Source organism: Stegodyphus dumicola, chromosome 4 (assembly GCF_044657685.1).
Source record: "Stegodyphus dumicola isolate Sdum_Otavi_A_Nest chromosome 4, ASM4465768v1".
In the NCBI taxonomy this organism is placed as follows: domain Eukaryota; kingdom Metazoa; phylum Arthropoda; class Arachnida; order Araneae; family Eresidae; genus Stegodyphus; species Stegodyphus dumicola.
Window position 1 is genome coordinate 134,290,138 of NC_140771.1, and position 18,987 is coordinate 134,309,124.

Below are 18,987 nucleotides of genomic sequence, written 5' to 3' on the forward strand. Positions count from 1 at the left end.
ACAATTATAGTTTCTTTACTATTGAATTTTATAGTAAAGCAAAAGCAGACAGAGCAGTTTATTAATTTTAACATAATTAATTAGTTCAATATTTTTAATAAATAATTATAAATAATAAATGTAATAATAGAAATATTTACTTTCTATTCACCATAAATTTGGAAAAAAATAGGTTAATTTTTTAAATTAAATATTTCATTTAAAAATATGCTGGTCAGAAGTTTTAAAAAGGTAGCAACACTGTATTGAACTTCGTGCCAGACCAATACAAGAACCAACTAGCCACAGTTTAGCAAACATGAGCGGTCAGTCAATCTAGTTTGAGTCAGCTGCACATTCAGCTTCTCTAATTATTTATGGATGATTTGAGGCCTAAGGAGTAGTAGAGAAAACAATAAGAATGTATGAGATTAAAGTTATAGATAAGTTAAAATGAAGATATCTTATTAGGTACTGTAATGCTGCTATGTATTCTTCTTGGAATGTAGGTTTCCTTTTAAAGAAATAATAATATTTACATGTTGCTTATTTATGACTACTCTTTTTCATTTCTTAATTTCTTAGCTGTAGCTGCATCGTTTGGAAATTAAATTATTCACATTATTTCCCCCCCCCTTTTTTTTTCTCTTCTCTCTCTTTTTTTTTTTTTTTTTTTTTTTTTTTTTCTGTTAGTAAAAGAAAAAGGGGAAAATATGTGAGGAAACATAGTGTGTTAGTTTTATTATGTGATGTTTCATAATTTAGTTTTGTCAAATAGAGCATTTGAGTGCAAAATTTAAAAAATGATTGTTTTGAAGGTCTTCTGAATTTTACAACAATTTCAGTTGTAAATGTTATGATGTTTGGAACTGAAATTTAATTTTAATTTTCTTACAGTATTTATGCCTGTGCAAAATTTAAAAACTGATTGTTTTGAAGGTCTTCGGAATTTTACAATAATTTCAGTTGTAAATTTTATAAAATTTAGAACTGAAATATAATTTTAGTTTTCTTACAGTATTTATGCCTGTGTCATTCTTTTTTTGTTAGGAGATTTCAAACATAAGTATTCATTTAAATTTTTTCTAAAGCCTGCTCTTACATTTTATGAGAAATATTTTGAACATTAAACTCTAGTAGAATTGCTTTTCTTAAGTGAATCTTTGACCTGCTGTGTAAAGGATAAGCCAAGCATGAGGAACATCCAAGTCCAAATTTAATTTAATGTAGGTATTTAAGCCTCAAGTTGTAATGTAGTATGTACAGAAAAACTGCATCTTTTAAAGTTATTTTTACACTCTTAAATGAGAGAAAAAGATTATTAATAAAAAATTACAAATAACTACACAGCTCACAAACACCCTCTTAATAAGGCTTTCCCTAAATTGAATCTGTTTGTTGATTTCAATATTATATTCTGCGTAGGCACATTTTGATTAATGACACTACCAGAATTACTGGAATTAAAATTTTAAACTTATAGGAAATCTCTCCCCTCTTTAGGCTCTTTTTCGCTATCATATTTTCTATTTTTAGAGCCAGAAGAAGCTTTACAAGGGCTGTTTTCAAAAGCATGTGTGTATTCTTCCACTGATGTAAACATGCTCATTTTGTGAAATGTAAACAAATGAGCTGTGAACAGCAAAATGGCACTGAAAACATGCATAAAGGAATTTTTGACATATGTCACGTTTTAGAGTGTCATAAATTTGTATGCTAAATAAATTCAAAATTAATAACAACAGTGGAGTATGTAACCAAAATATGGATTTATATGAAGCAAAAAAGTATTCAGCATGGTGTTCAGTCCTGTGGTTGCTCTTCATTTCCTGCACACTTGTCCTCAAGGGGTTAAAGAAGCATTGTACTGCAGTTTCTGTCTTTCTTTATTTATTTAATTAGTGAAAAGGTAAATTGCTACTTTTTATTTTTATGCACATATTGCTTTAAATATTTTTACAATATTCTTTTATTCTAAAGTGCTTAACATGGTGATCTCTTGAAAGTGGAATCTGATTTAATGTTATAATGGTAGAAAACCTTTTCTTTATGATAAAGCTCATGGTTATGATGTGACTGATTCAAGTCTCACTCTAGACATTGGCTCTTTCTCTATTAAGGTACAGAAAGTCACTATTAAAAAAAAGGCATTAATGCACTATAAGTTGCAGGGCAAATGAAGAAACTTTTAATAAAATCGTAACAGCAGACACCTAATGTTTAATGATTGGTTACTTCAAAAAGTCCATATGATTATCCAAATTTGCTGTTGTAGAACATTTAACATGTGTTATCATAATTGGTGGTAGTAGTCTTTAAGTTCAGTTCTAAGTGGTTCAGAATATTACACAGGAGAGTAGACTATTTCTGAAGTAGTGTTCAATTACATGTTATGAGCAACAATCATGCTTGTATTTATTAAACTCTGTGGTTATCTGTTGCTGTGATATGCTATTACAGGATTCGTACAGTCCTTAAAAGTCCTTAATTTTTTTGGAATCAATTTTTGGTCCTTAAAAGTCCTTAATTTTGGCCCAAATCAGTAGAAGGTCCTTAATTTTAATCATCTGAAATTTCTGTGTTGTTTTTACGACTGCCATTTTGAGTGTGAATTAGCATTTTGGAGAAATATTTTTTTGCGATTCACTGATGTTTTTTTTTTTTTTTTTTTTTTTTTTTTTTTTTTTTTTTTTTTAATGGGTTTATGGGTTGTAATTTGTTTGTATTTCTAATATTTACTCGAGTTTCATGGGATACTCGAGTTTCTAAGCAAGAAGTGAAACATCAGCATTTCGAATTTCATTTTTGGTAATAAAGAGCTCTTAAACAATTTTCGCTTTTGGGGATGTGAATTCTTTTATTAAGCAGTTCTAAATTTGTCGACTTGTCAACATTTTGGCAATTTTAACGTCAGTTTATATAGAAAATTTTTAATTCTGAAATCTGGGAATTTTTCGACGATTTTTTTTTTAAACATTGTAACATTGATAAATTTCATTAAAATAATGGTAATATATTGAAATTATATTTTAAAAATAACATTAAAATAAACAATTTTTATTTTTCGCTGTTATATTATAAAGTTTCATTTTGGCAACTTATTATACAATATTTTAAATCTGAAAAATAAACAAGGTATAATGCTATAAAGCACATTTTACAAAACAGCTCTTAGCAAATGCAAAGTTAGCTGTGTAATTAATTAAAAAGTCTCCTTTTTAATTTTTCATAGTAAGCGTTTTTCCGATGTAATTCTCTCAGAATATTCAAAATTCTCAGAATATGCGTCAGTTTTCTTTATAAAATTAATTTTATACTTTTATCCCCCCCTTTTTTTCCCCCAAAATATTTCTGGCTCTTTGCTGTTACAAAATTGGTTGGGATAATTTTTCTTTAGTATTTTTGACATTGCAGTTTGGAAAATTTAGAAGGATTTGAAGGCAAGATTTATAGACCCTCGATTCTAGATGATTCGAGAAATATGTGACAAAGTGAAAAATGTCTCCATGGTATAAACGCGTAATGGATGTATTTTACAGAAAGTTTGCGATTAATTTCTTACTTTTTGGAGAACGTCTGGAAGAACAATGAAGGCATAATATTTGAATGTTTTACTCCTGCTACTAGAATCTTTTTCTTAACATGTTTATCTTCCCTTTATTTTCTCTACTTTTCACTAGACACAAGCATGGAAAATATCAAAAATGCTTCTAATCTTATCACTTGGAAAGAAAGGAAAGATTATAGAAAGGGATTTTTTAATTAATAAAGAAATAAAAAACTTACAATTTAAAAGGTCCATCTAATATGTCTTAGTGCATCATACACAGAGCTGGCACTAGAAATTTTCCCATCTGATTCAATCTCTGTGGATCCTAAATTCAACTGCATAGTACCTTTCTAAATTCTGCTTCCAATGCCTGCTCTAAATTATAAAAGTTTTGCTATTTCTAGATTTTGTTGTTTGGTGTGTCACTAAATTCTAAAAATTCTGCCACACCATCTCTGTAACCGGTCTTTACCATATATATTTCATATTTCTTCTGAATTTCGTATTACTAAAGAAATTAAATTAGTCACTTTTTTCTATACATTCTAAATGCATTTAGTGTTTTTTGGAAAAACAGACATCTTTAATTAAATCCAAAAATTCTAAAATGAAAAGGAAACATGCTGAAGAAAGAAACTGACTACATAAAGAAAATTATTCTTCAAAGATATGTGCAGTTATTATGTAAATTACCCAATTATTTATAATTTCAACCTTTACTATAATTTTCCATTTCTGTTTCCTCATATGATAGGGTTACTGAACCAGATTAAATTAAATTGTACAATCTTTGACCACTAGTCCACATTTTTAGTTTGAATTTGTGTTTAATTACGTCACCGTGAGCTGTAATAGATTTTGTTAGCACATCATTTATGCATGCATTTATGTTTTAAGTTCTTTTTAAATAAGAGGCTTATTTAAACCTTTGTCTGATATTGTAGTTACTTTCAGACTTAGTGATAATTTGCTTGACATCTGTCTGGAGGGTTTTGGACTGTTTAGCTTTTACCAGATCAAGTAAACCCTCATAGGTACATTGTGGAGTGGTTGACAAGTTAGGAGATAAAGCATGCAGAAACTAGTGAGAGCATTGGTTTGCATATTAGCAAACTAGCCAAAATGTTTGAGAAGGCTTGAAATTAAAATGACGGATAAATATTTTGTTGAGTGTTGTTGTTACAAACATATGTACATATGTTACAAACATATGTACTACAAACATACATGTTTTGTAGCTTTTAATGTGTAATTTTTCTAATATTATTTAAGAATCAGTGTCATAAATTACATGTATTTTAAACTGTGAAATTTTATTAGATTTTGATTTTAATAGGGCTTTTTTAACAAATATTGTTGGAAAAAAAATTTAATAGTGGCCATGTAAATGCATAGTGACTAAGGTTACCTATTTACCTAATTTAATTATTTATAACTAACTGCTTGCCCTTAAAAATTATCTCCATGTATTAAAGCGAGTTATTGCCTTTCATTAATCACTTGCGCTAAAAAGACGTGCCACGCACGTCAAGATGCTTTTGTCTCAAACCATGCCTAAAAATGAAAATAACGTGGTGCACACGTCGCCTAACAACGAGATTGTTTATTTCTCGAGTTACAGTTCTGGATTGTACTCACAGACGCGGAGCTGCGTAAATGAGACACTTTACCGCTTGTTATATTGTAGCGCATGGCACCGCAACCGTGAAGTTTAGTCGTAGCGCCAGTGGTTAATATTCACTGTGGTCACAAGATAAAACACAAAAATGTAGAAATTCAAGTAAAACTTATTCTTTGCATCTAGTGAGACTTAAAATAATACAACTTATCAACTTTGGTGCTTGAATGGCTTATTGGAACCTGAAAGTATATTAACTGGGTTACAACCCGTGGAATTCTGCACAAAGCTATGACACTAACTGCATCAAACAGAGCTTGACTAACTTTCAACACTTGCTAACCGTGCCTACATCAGGCCTTTCAAGTTTGTTCTAATCAGCAGGTCTCTCTCTAGACAAGCAGCAGCAGTGATAATATTCAGTCTTTTGTTATGAATCATGCTGATTATGATCTTACTTCTCATTTTAACCTCTGCCGTTTGACATAAAATCTACCTGTTATTAAACCTCTACACCAGCAGTTCTCAACCTTTTGACTAACGTGTACCATCTAAACAAAAATTGAAACCCTTTAGTACCATTACTACAAAGTACTACCACCATCAATCTTGAACAAAGCGCAGATCACATAAATTTACGAGTGTTAAGAGAAAAAACTCAATCAGGATGTTGGGATTTTAACTTTTGAAAAAAATAGTTTAAAATACTTTGCTTCTTTGTGTACCACCTATTTTTTTCTTGCATACCACCAGTGGTACACGTACCACTGGTTGGGAACCTCTGCTCTAGACTGATCAAGTATGTGACAAAATGAGACATAAAAAAAAAATCAACATAAAGCTAACTATTAGTAAAACGTAAATGTCACTTATCTTCTTTCAAATATGTCCAACCTCTTACTTAATATTTATAAAAAACTTAATATTTATTTGTTTACCTTGTTAAAAATTTCTTTCAATGTAAGTTGTTTAAGTTGCTTTGTTCTTTGTGCTTATACTTTCTCTTTAATTCTGAAGACAGACATAATCTCTTGTTTAGTTACATTGTGGATGTCCTGTAACTGCTGTTTCGAGAATTCTGACTAACTTGTCAATCAAAATTTTCTCATTTTCAGTAACTTCTCTGTAACTTTCTTCACAAACAGTAGTGGTATTTTCTGGGTCTAGAACCATGCTACAGATTTCGCCATTCATTAATTGATTGATGATTGAGAAGCATTGTCATCACAATGAAAACCTTCTTTTATATTATCTTCATTTATTATTGCATATCCACATTTCTCTACAAAATCCGTTAATTGGAAAATTTCACCTTTGTTTTGTGATATCTGAAAACCTTTAAAATTAGCAGCTATCATCATCAAATTTAGCTATCCTACACCATACATATTTGGCTATGCATCATGGGCTTGGCGATTAATGACAAGTTGTTCCGTTAAATTTTATGTTGTTTCTAATGCGCACTGAGACAATTAAGCCTGAATTGTATTAGTTTAGTTATTTATTATACTTTTGCCCATTTCTTGCACATGTGTAAGGCTTATCAGAGTTCTGAATAAATAAATTCCCACATATACTTAAGCCTTATTGAGGGCCGGCACTAGATATCTTACTGCCTGATGCAGTCTCTGTGGGTCCTAAATTCTGCGACTCGATGCAACCATATGGGCGCTGGTTCTGGGTTTATATGAATAACAAATCGTTTGTTCTTAATTCAAATAGCCCTAAATGTAATCTTTGGATCTATGAGTATCATCAACAAAATCTATGTTTAGCGTATGGAAAGAAATTGTTGGTAAATTTTTCCTTGTCAACATTTTTAGCACATTTAACTTAAATCTGTAATCATTGACAAGCATAATGTCAACATAAAAGGTTACCATACTCCTTTATTATTCAATTACTAACATAAAAAAATTGTTTAGGCATCGCTACGTGAGTCATTACTCAAGTTGTCATGTTTTGATAAACATGCAGTGATGAAAGGAAAGTACAATAAATAATGATTTGCAAAGTTGACATCAGATCAATGATGGATCTATGTGGAATTTTTCCATTTGAGATGTGTGCCTAGCAGATAGGCAGCAACAGAGACAAATTACTGGTCATACAAATTTACACTAAAATGATTCTTTCTTCAATAACAAGGTATTTTATGTAGTGTTGAAGTGAAATTAAGAATTGGGACTCTCCAGATGTTTTATTATGCGCAGAGGGAGAAATCAAATATGCATGTGTAAAGCCTACGAGTAAAAATGTTTTGGAGGTTTTTGATGTCCGAATTTTAGATCATTCCAGATAATGGACATCCAGATTTTGGATTTTGTACTGTATTTATTTGTTTACTTTATTAAACATTTCTTTCATTGTAAATTGTTTGAGTTGCTTCGTTATTTGTGCTTATACTTTCTCTTCAGTTCTATAGACGGACATAATTGTTCAGTTACAAAGTTTTGCTGTTCAAGTACTGTAGTTGGTATGTCAAGAATTCCGACTAACTTGTCGCCCACCAGCAGCCGAGCGGTAACGTTCCTGAACACTGGTAGTTCAGTCCGAGGTTCAAATCCCGCGATAGGCCTGGCTGCATTGGTGTTTTCGGGGTTTTCCCCATGTTTAACTATCATACGAGCCAGTTTCTCTTAGAAAGTCCTCCACGAAGGCATCCCTCCCCTTAGGCAGATAGCCCTAGTGTGCTTTGCCATAATTAAATACACCACATCACCACCGACTAACTTGTCAATCGAAATTTTTTCAGTTTCAATAACTTCTGTGTTCTTTCTTCACTATTGGTAGTGGTATTTTCTGGATTTAGAATCATACTACAAATTTCGCTGTCCGTTAATTGATTGATGATTGGAGCATTGTTATTGCAATGAAAAACTTCTGTTATATCATCTTTGTTTATTACCACTTCTCCACATTTCATTTAAAAATCCATTACTTGGAAAATTTAACCTTTGGTTTAAGATATCTGAAAGCCTTCACATTTGCGGCTGTCATCTTCATCATCCTTAACATGAAATGTTGGCCATAAATTATGCCAAGCAGTTTTTAAAGTATCTGAAGAGACCCAAGATGGTGTGATGCTCCAGAAAGTAGATTTTACGCTAAAATATTTCAGAAATTCTTGAATAGTCTTGCCATTGTTCAAGAAGTGTAACAAGGATTGAAAAAATTCTAATTTATATTTGCATTTTCAGCATGCACACTATTCTGATAATATCCATAGGCTGAATGATGGACGTACAATTTGGAGGAAAAAATAATACGGTTACTTTGTCTTTTGCTAAAATTTTGAGTGGCATATGAGCCAAAGAGTTGTCTACAATCAGAACAATTTTTACGTCAGGCCTCCGTAAACCAACCGAATTCTTCCAAGCCTTGGGTATGAAATAATTTTCAAACCAACCATTCATTAACACTTTTGTCACCCATGTTCTTTTATTTGCATGATATATGATGGGAAACATTTTACTCCTTTAAATTCTTGATGTCCTGTATTTTTTCCAATTACGAAAAGTTTACACTTGTGCGTTCCTGCAGCATCTGCACATGCAAAAATTGTTAATCTCGCTTTGAAATCTTCGACACGAGTTGGAGTCTTTTCTGTAAAGGTGTCCAAGGTAATTTACGGTACATATTGCTCTAAAAGACCAGTTTCATCTGTGTTGCAAATTTGTTCTGGAGATAACTTTTAACTAATGAGTTCAATGAATTCATCTGCAAATAGTTCATCATAATTGTTTCACCTGAAATTCTTAATTGCCTTATACTATGGCGATTTTTAAATTTAGTTAACCAACCTGTCGAATATGTTTAGTTTGTAAGTTCATTTCTTAGTCAAATAATTTAGTTTGAGCCATTAGCATTTTATCCGTCAATGGCATGCCTCGCTGTGACACCGTCTGACCCATTCAGTCATCACTTTGCCATAATCTTCACTTTTTGCATAACGAATAATTTTTCTGTTATGCGAGTTTGTTATATTATGTTTGTGGGTGTTGGAATCCACAAAAAATTCAAAAAGTTTCTTTTTCTGTTATGTCATATACAGTTGGCTTTCAAATGCCATACTCCTCGCATAATTTTGAGACAGGTATACCTTTATCCATTTTTTGCAGCAATTCCATTTTTTGTTTATTGGACTTCGAAGTAGGTTTTCGCTTTTTAGATCCTGTTGCAACTCCAGAATAAGTAACTCTTTTCGACATAATTGAAAGTTGAAACTTTAATTTTTTATAAAATTGCTGTAATAAAAATAGCCTGCAAAAAAAATAATAAGCTGGATCAAACTAGAAGGTTAAGGAACTGCACAAGCTGCTACATGAATTGAAATTCCTTGGAATCGAAATCATTTTAGCCTAATTTAATAGCGTCCGCCATACACTATTGGCTATGTATTATGAGATTGATGATGAAAGACAAGTTGTTCCGCTTAATTTTGTCTTGCCTCTATAGCACACTGAGGCAATTAAGCCATAATTATTAGTTATTTATTATACTCATGTCTCTATTTATTACACATGTTTAAGACTTATCGGAGTCCTGAACAAATAATTCCCGCAGATACTTGAGGCTTATCAAGGGCCAGCACTAGATATCTTATCGCCTGGTGCAGTCTCCATGGGTCCTAAAGTCTCCTACCATGCACTTCCCCCCAAGTTCTAAATTTTTGCCACCCCTAAATTTTGGATCCCAGAGCTTTCTTTAAATTCCAGATATCCTTTTATCCCTTAATTTTGTTGCTCGGTGCTTCTCTAAATTCCAACAATCTTTTCTTCCATATATTCTGCCTCCGGGTGCGACCATACAATCTCGGGTGCCGGCTCTGAGTGTATGTGTTAAACAATTAGCACTACATGTAATCTTTTGACCTATGAGCATCGTTAACAAAATCTATTTTTAGCATATGGAAAGACATTTTTGTTAAATTTTTCCTTGTCAACATTTAGCGCATCTGTAATCATCGCCAAGCGTAAATGTCAACATGAAAGGTTTCCATACTCCTTGTTATTCAGTTACTAATATAAAAATATTGTTTAGGCATCGTTGAATGAGTCATTACTCATGTTGTCATGTCTTGATAAACATACGGTTATGAAAGTAAAATATAATAAATAATAATTTGCCAGGTTGGCATCAGAGATATAAAAGTTTTAAAATCAACAATGTTTTTACGTAGAATGTTTCTGTTTGAGATGTATGCCAAGTAGATACACATATACGGAACCAAATTATTGATTACACAAATTTATGCTAAAATGATTGTTTCTTCAATAGCAAGGTATTTTATTTAGTGCCGAAATGAAATTGAGAATCGGGACTCTCTACATGTTTTATTATGGGGAAAACAATCAAATGTGCATGTATGAAGCATAAAAAAAATTCGTAAAGAATAAATTTTGTTGGTGGCTTTGAGGTCCAGAGTTTAGATTATTCCGTATATTGGAGACTTTGTACTGTGTTTAATCTGAAGACTACAATTTATATTTTGCCTCTTATGAGGTGCAGAACATGAGTTAACAATTTTACTCAAATGGCTGGGGCCCAAACAATTTAAGAATTACTAATCTGGAATACTGGTATTACTGAAAATGATATGTTGTATATAATTTTATGCATAAAATAAAAAGATCTTTAAAAAGTGCTCTGCTTTTATGATTTGTTACATGTGTATTTTTATTGTAATAAATCACACTTATGTTCACCATTTGTATGCACAGTATATTTTAAATAAAATAATTTAAATCATGATATTTTTACTTGTCTAGGCCACAAGTACTTACCTTTGACAGGGAAAGAAGTTTATATTGGAAGTATTGAGCATTTTGGAATGAAAGAAAAATCAAAATTTCCCACAGAGATATTTCCTGAGGTAACATTAATTCGTTAGTTTCTGCTTTTCTGCTTTTTTCATGGGGGAAACACTGAGTCACATGCCAAGAATTTTTTTTTTTTTCCAAAATTTTGAAATAATTACTGTGATATATATATATAATAGGCAGTGTAATGTAGAAAGTGCTGTGATACATCTAAAGGACACCTGCTTAAAAATTTATCTTTCTCATTTTTCTGCAGCGGGGCCCACCAGCGGCCAAGCGGTAAAGTCGCTGAACACTGGAAGTTCGGTCGGAGGTTCGAATCCCGCTAACGGGCTGCCTGCGTGGACGTTTTCGTGGTTTTCCCCATGTGTAATGTGTATACGAGTCACTTTTCCTTAGAAAGTCCTCCACGGACGCATCCCTCCTCTTAGCCAGATAGGCCTAGTGTGCTTTGCCATAATTAAATACGCCACACACCACCATTTTTCTGCATTGCTTCAATTTTTTAATTATCATATTTAATGATTGAAAGCAATGCTGATATTTTCAAGATTTATGTTGCATTTACTCCTTCCCATGCCATTTACCTCGACAAAACTTGGGCTCAAGTGTTATGGGTCAATGTTTGGTAAACAAGCCAGACTGATGCTTGAGAACAATCACAATACAAGCCGAAGCATAAATGCCTGTATTATACTCACTTTTGTGCGATACTGGTGGCGTGGAAGTAAACTTTAATCCTTCATAGATATTATAAATATATTTTGTAATAAATAACAGTTTCAAAATTATATTTCATAAATAAATAATACTTCAAGTAAGTAAACTTTAGTAGAAGTAAACTTTAATTCTTCTGCCTTTTGCAGATATTATAAATATATTATTTTTTTAATATATAATTTTAATAAAAATTATATCATTTATAGAGTCAAAAGTCGTTAATTCGGACACCCATAATCGGGAATGATCTATAATCCGGACCACAAAGCTACAAACTTTCTGCTCATGCGTCGTATTGACGCATGCGCGTAAGACCTTTACGGCTGCGAATATGCCTGTGCGCATGCGCAAAATATGTTTACGAATGCACTTTTAATGTATAACGGACGGTATAAGCTAAGCTAAAATGATCTAATTCAGTTATTGTTGCAGATTGCATTGTTCCTTAATCTTCGAATTGGATTCGGCTTATTATTTTTTGCAGACTGTTAGAGCAATTTTATAAAAGTAAGCTTGAACTTTCGATTATGTCAAATAGAATTTCTGATATATATTTACTAATATGTAAAGGATCTACGAGGGCTATCCAGAAAGTAGATTACGTTTTGGAATAAAAAAATAAACAAAGTATAGGAAACAAATTTTATTATATACAGATGAAAGCCACACTCAAATACTACTTTTCTACATAGTCACCATACAAATTAAGGCATTTATCGTAGCGATGTACGAGCTTGGAAATTCCTTCGTCGAAAAATTCGGCCGCCTGCGCCTTCAACCACTTCGTTACCTCTTCTTGCCTTCTATCTTGCACAAAACTTGTGGTAACCAAGCTTTTCGCTGATGATTTCGTGCAACAAACTTCGCGAAATTTGTGGAAAACTCAAAGTTCCGTTATTGTGAAATTTCGATTTTCACGGACTTTAGCATCGACTTTTTCGAGAAGTTCGGCGGTCACTATGCTGGGTCTCTCACTTCGATCTTCGTCGTGAACATTGGTTCGGCCATTTTGAAATCTTATGACCCACTGACGCACTCCACCTTCAGTGATAATGTTGTCCCCATACATTTCACGAAGCTGCCGATAGATTTCTATCGGTTTACAGTTTTTTGCAGTCAGAAACCTTATTACTGAGCGCACCTCGCAGCTCGCGGGATTTTCAATTAACGCAGACATTTCAAACTGTCACAGTATCTGAACGGAGCAACACAGCGGAACTTTGTAACTGAAGAAGAAATTATGTCTGTTTATAGAATTAAAGAGAATGTATTATCACATAAAAAACGAAGCAACTTAAACAACTTACATTGAAAGAAATGTTTAATAAAGTAAACAAATAAATATTAAGCTTTTTTTTTTTTTTTTTTTTTATAATTTTGATACCCTTTAGATCATAATTGTTCTTTATTTCATAATTGTTCTTTATTACGGTTTCATATTTTTAATTTTATAATTTCTGCATGCCATCTGACCAGATTTAAACTGATGATCTATAATCCGGAATCGCCGAAGTCCCGACGAGTCCAGATTAACGACTTTTGACTGTATAATAAAAAATTGTGACTAACTCATGTAGTGTACTGATAGGAACTAACATTGGGTTACAACCATGAAATTACGATGTTAATGCTCACTAGCGCAGCTTTCTTTTCAGAAGCCTGAATCGTGATGTTTATGTGTGGCTCTGCTTTCTGTTCTCGAGCCTGTCTCATGATGTTTATGTTTGGGACAAAATCTGAATCATGAGTAGTCAGATTTGTTAAAGCACGTGAAGCGGTTAAATAAATATTCTTTTTTTTTTTTTTTTTTTTTTTTTTTTTTTTGTAGTTAACGTAGTAAATCAAGATATAAAACCTCCCATTTAACCATATATTATATATTTTATGGTCAGGTATTTTTAAAACTCAGTTATTAATAATAACAAACCACTTCAAATTAATAATTTATGAGAGTTTATCACATGAATCGTTTGTTATTAATAATTACCATCAATGAAGGGAAGTGTAACAATTTTCAGTGGGTTCCTTTTGAGATTTGCCATTATGCATGAGTGTGATTTTCCTGCATCAACACCTAACGAAATTGCAAATGTATAATAGTGGTGGTGAACACTCATGTTTGTTTTTGCCTGTTGGCCACAACTGAATAAAATCTACTGTAGGCACTTACATTTTTCAAAACACTCACATGTACTTTACATTCAGCATTCACAAATGTTCTGTGTTCTGCTGTGTCTCAATTTGGTACTACTTTCGTCAGTTGCTAGCATACACATAAATGTTTCCAAATTTTGACAAATTTTACTCTCTTTGTAAGCACAGTGGATGATGATTTAGATTTCAGAGGGCACATTTTGATGATGGTTTTGATATGCTAAAATCGAAAAAAGAAAAAAATCTCAGTTAGAAAGTTTTTTTTTTTTTTTTTTTTTTTTTTTCCCCTAGAGAGAGAAGGAAAATGAAGAGAAGACTTCTGGCAAATAACCAGAAGATTATCATTGACTATCAAGGTATGATATTGTGAAGAATTGGTTGTGTTAAAAAAACATATTGCTGCAGCTAAAAATAAAAAAGACCTAATTATACTTTATGCTTTTCTGGAGGCCATGGAGGGTGCAATAGAATGATAAAAATGCTTAAGACAAAATATAAGCAGATTGTGATTAAAATTGATATATTTAAATCTTTGTGAATTTTGTCAAAAGAAACAATTCGTTCCAAGATAAAACTTTTTTGTTTGTTTATTTTGTTAAAAGCATTAAATTGAATCCAAGGTGTCAAATTGATCTTACTGATTTACAGTCGGAAGCGAATAGAGACATTAAGTTTATAACGGTTTAACGAGACCATGTAATGAAAATTGTTCAGTAAAGGGCATTAAAAGCAAATTAAGTTACCTATCATCTGCTGGATGTGTTCACGTTATGGAGAGCTAAGACTGGCAATGGTAAATAATTTGCTAATAAAAATATTGAAACAAGATATTGAAGAGGTGTTACTTGCTGATTTGGAAACAAACATACAAAGTGGTCAGAAGGCATAAAGTTTATTCAATTTGTGAGAAATGGTGCACATTGCTTAGAAAGAGATCACAGCACGTATGAAGCTATATTTAGCTGTAAAGCTAAAGCATGTTTAAGAACCTACTTGCCAGTTAATAGGAATTGAAGATGAAGAATACCTGGCATTATTAAGAGTCTAAGGCTGATATCCATCCTCAGAAAGTAATCTCAGTCGAGGATAAAGATACTGGTGCAATGAATATGGAAGTTGAACTGGGTGATTTGAATGAAGACTTGGAGGTAGAGACTGTTGCAGATGTAATGAAAAACAGAAATAAGAGTGTTGGGTAATAGAAAAGGAGCAACATAATTCTGAAGTTGAAAAGAGAAAGAATTGATGAAGTCTCAGAAATTATTCAAGAAACTTAGCGCTGTGCTAAACTGTCACCAAATAAGCAAGAAGAAAACATGTTAGCACTTTTTAAGTTAAAACCTGCAGCTGTTAATTTAGGAGAAACCGTTTGGATAAAAATACCAGAGGGATGGCATGGGAAAGGCTGATAAGGTGAATTATAGCTGTTACAATTTTTAAACAAAATGAAAATAATTTAAGCTCAAAACATGGCATTTAAAACCAACTTCTAACCAAAGAATTATTGTAGTGTATGCTAGGAAGCTTTTATTTTAGTCAATAAAGTTACAAATATTAAAATAAGTAAGAAAATGTGCTCATAAGAAATTTACGTAGTCAGGGATTTCAATATTGTAATTGCACAAGTAATGGTAGCCCAAATCACTACAGTGGAAAAATTCAGAAACCCTCCGTAAATTCATATTTCACAGTCGTTAATAATTTCTTTAAAATGTAATAGCAGTGTGTTTATAATGCAATTTATTTGCATTTTTTGTTGCTGTAAGGTGTTCATAATATAATTTATTTGATGTAGTAAATAATGAATGTATCTTACAAATAACAGTAATCATTGCTATAAAACATTTTTTTTTTTTTTTTTTTTTTCCATTGATTGAATTTCACTGCTAAGAAAAATGCTAAAGTATGTAATAAATAACAGTAATCATTGTTGTAAGACATTTTTTAATTTCATGCATGTTTGCATGACATTAAAATTTCATTAGAGTTCGAAATTTCTGTTTTGTATGCTTAATTATTTGCATTGACCAAACCCCATTGATGATTATAAATATTTATTAGTAAATGTGATTATTTTGTGTTATTTATCACATTAAACCAACAACTGGATTATTATTAATAATCACTGGATTTTTTACTTTGACCATAATACATGCAATGAATACAAGTAGGAATATATACTGTAGGGTAATTGAAATGCCAAAGAGATTAAGCTGTTCATCTGCTGAAATTTAGTTTTTTTATATTTTCTAATTTTGATGAGTCACTGTCAGTTGTATTGCTCAATAATGAATTTCTGGTTAAATTGTTGTATCTGAAAGGCAAATCAGCTGTTTCAGCTTTGTAACAATTTCATATGCTAAAACAGGTGAAAATATGCCTAGGCTATATGACTGTAACAAAACTAAAAATTCTTGTACATTACTTCAGGGAATTTAGTGGTTTGGCTCATCGAGGTTGCAGTGGCTGTCTGTCATTGGCCATATCTTAAGTCGTGGCACCACAGATTCAGGCTGTAGCAACGCAATCAGCAAATTACGTAGCGTAATATCCAGAAGAAAGATCATATCAGCGTAAATGTTGCACTTCAGGAAAATGGCAAGAAAAAAAAAAAAAAAAAAACTACGAGGAAATGACACTCAACCTAAACAATATACTAAATTAAAATGTGTGTGACATGTCCTCGAATATTATAGTTGCAAAATCTTCGCCTGTTTCATGATATCTGGGATATCAGTTAAGAAAAATTCTTGGAATAAAACCTTAAGGATAAATTATAGATCCTCTTCTGTCTGACCAAAGTATTTTTCTTAAATTCTAACCTGATAAATCACACTGTGTTTCATATGCTGGGAAATACAGTATCTTGAGATGTTGCAATTCATGTGACTGAAATTTGTTGCCAGAGTTCTATCATTTGCAGCTGCTGGTAGTCTCTGTTATTCCAGTGTGTGCAGTATTTGTATACCAGACATGTTCAATTGGGAAAACATCTAGTGAATCCAACAGTCAAGGCAGAATTGTAACCTTTTGTGTGTTGCTGAAGTATTGACATTGATTGCTTCCATGATTGTGCATTACCTTGCTGTAAGGTAATTCTGAAGTCCTTGTGAAGATATGGGAAAAACCACAGTTTTTTTCATGTCTGTAATGTAACTCTGGCTAGTTAGTTTATTGTATGCTTTCTTGACACAAGCTTAACTCATATCAAATGGCACCCAACGAAGCAGGTCGTTTCGACGCCAAGGCAGTTTGACGCCATATTTTTTTAGTATTTTTATTTATTTATAGAATAAATATGAAATTATATAAGTAAGTAATATGACTGATTTTTATTTATTGAATTAGCAATTGTTTGCATGCATATTTGAAATAAATATATGTGTGTATATGTGTGAAAGTGTTCTAGATTTTTGTTTGTGTCCCAGATTAATGAGAAACTCCCTCGCCAACGTCAAGGCCCCGGGACATGAAGGAGGTTTTTTTTTTTTTATTTATTTATTTCAGAAAACAGCATCAAAAATGCAAAATACGCAAATGGTAAAAAAACATATGGTTACAAAGTAGTTATATTGCAGACAAATATAATTACAGGTAAATAAGATTACACATAAATAAGATTACATCGCAGAACTGTTATTATACTAATCCATTGCAAAGTTATGCGTCACACCTTTCAGGTATTCTATTATTTTTCGATTTTCAAAATCTTCAACTATTACTTTAATTCTCATATGAGCTCACAGATACCTATTCCGCTTGTGCGGCGGTTCATCTCTACATACAAATTGTTCGTAACGTTGATCAATTGATTTTTTAACATGCCTGAGACCATCTATGAATTCCCATAATGTGGGGTGTGAAACACCAAATGATGATGACACCAAATTTATTTGAATGGTGGTGCAAACGTAATCTAAAAATAAATAAAAATATGAAAAGTATGGCGTCAAACAAAAACAAAAAAAAAGTATGGTGTTGAACTGACCACACGTCGAATGGCTGGCGTTGATCTGACCTTAATTTTCCACATTCCTTCACAAATTCCATTAATTGGAAAATTTTGCCTTCAGCTTGTGTATAATTTTTGTGATTGTTGTAATCATCATCACCGTGAAATATGGCAGCTAGCAATAAATTATTCCAAGCATTTCTAAATGTATCTTCAGACACATCTTTCTATGACCTTCCAATGATCCACGAAGCAGATTTTATGTCAGTGTACTTGAAAATTTCTTGAATGGCCTTGTTACTGTTCTGAAAATTCAACATAGGTTTTAAAAAGACTATCTTACATCTGCATCAGTGTACAACGCACTCTGATACTCATTGGGCAAATGATTTATGTTTAATTTGGAGGAAAGAAAAAGATGGAGACATTAGCTAAAACATTAAGTAAAGTATGAGCCGAACAGTTGTCTATAATTGCTAAAATTTTGCATCATCCGATGAATCAACTAATTTCAAACTTTGCTGAGTATCTGGTATGAAATGATTTTCAAAATCAGTCATTTGTTAATGTTTCTGTCATTCATGCTTTTATATTTAAACGATGATAGAGAAAATTTTACTCTTTTAAAAGTCAAAGTTGTGTTATTCCCAATTGTGTAAAGTTTAAATTTGTGCATTCCTGTAACATTTGCACATACCAGAACGATTAGTCTCGCTTTGGAATCTTTGACACAAGGTTAGGTCTTTTCTGTAGAGGTAGCTTGGGTATTTCAAAATTCATATATTACCAAGCAACACCAGTGTCATGACAGCAGCCAATTCTGGTGATAACTTTCATCCTTAACCCCTTCGAGCCGGGTAGCGAAAACGCGCGCTTATCGCTGAGGCCGGCAGTGTCTTACGCGAGCGTCTCTCCAGGGCCGGGGGCTTTTTTGCTATAAGGCCTAAATCCATGAAATTTCCGAAGTATAAATGCATTGTTTAATAATGCTCTATAGAGTATTTAAATGACTTATGCTTTATAAATATTTTTATATATATACTTTAATTACCTTATTTCTTGTTTAAAAGCATATTTTACATATTTTATTTTAATTACTCACCATTTTATGAATTTTAACATTATACATCTGAAAACTAGATATATTACTTAAAATTCTCTTTTCGTATAAAAAATTTGAAAACAGGGATCT

The 18,987-nt window shown here is 32.1% G+C and overlaps 1 protein-coding gene across 9 annotated transcripts in view; it reads left to right on the forward strand.

Moving 5' to 3' along the window:
• Window positions 1-18,987, forward strand: part of LOC146997696 (inositol polyphosphate-5-phosphatase A-like) — a 110,400-nt gene that overhangs the window by 56,905 nt on the left and 34,508 nt on the right. For all 9 annotated transcript variants that reach the window (XM_085815480.1, XM_085815483.1, XM_085815481.1 and 6 more), the window contains one exon: window positions 10,919-11,022. In XM_085815480.1, coding sequence (XP_085671606.1) covers window positions 10,919-11,022 — 104 coding nt within the window. The remainder of the gene's footprint in view (window positions 1-10,918; window positions 11,023-18,987) is intronic.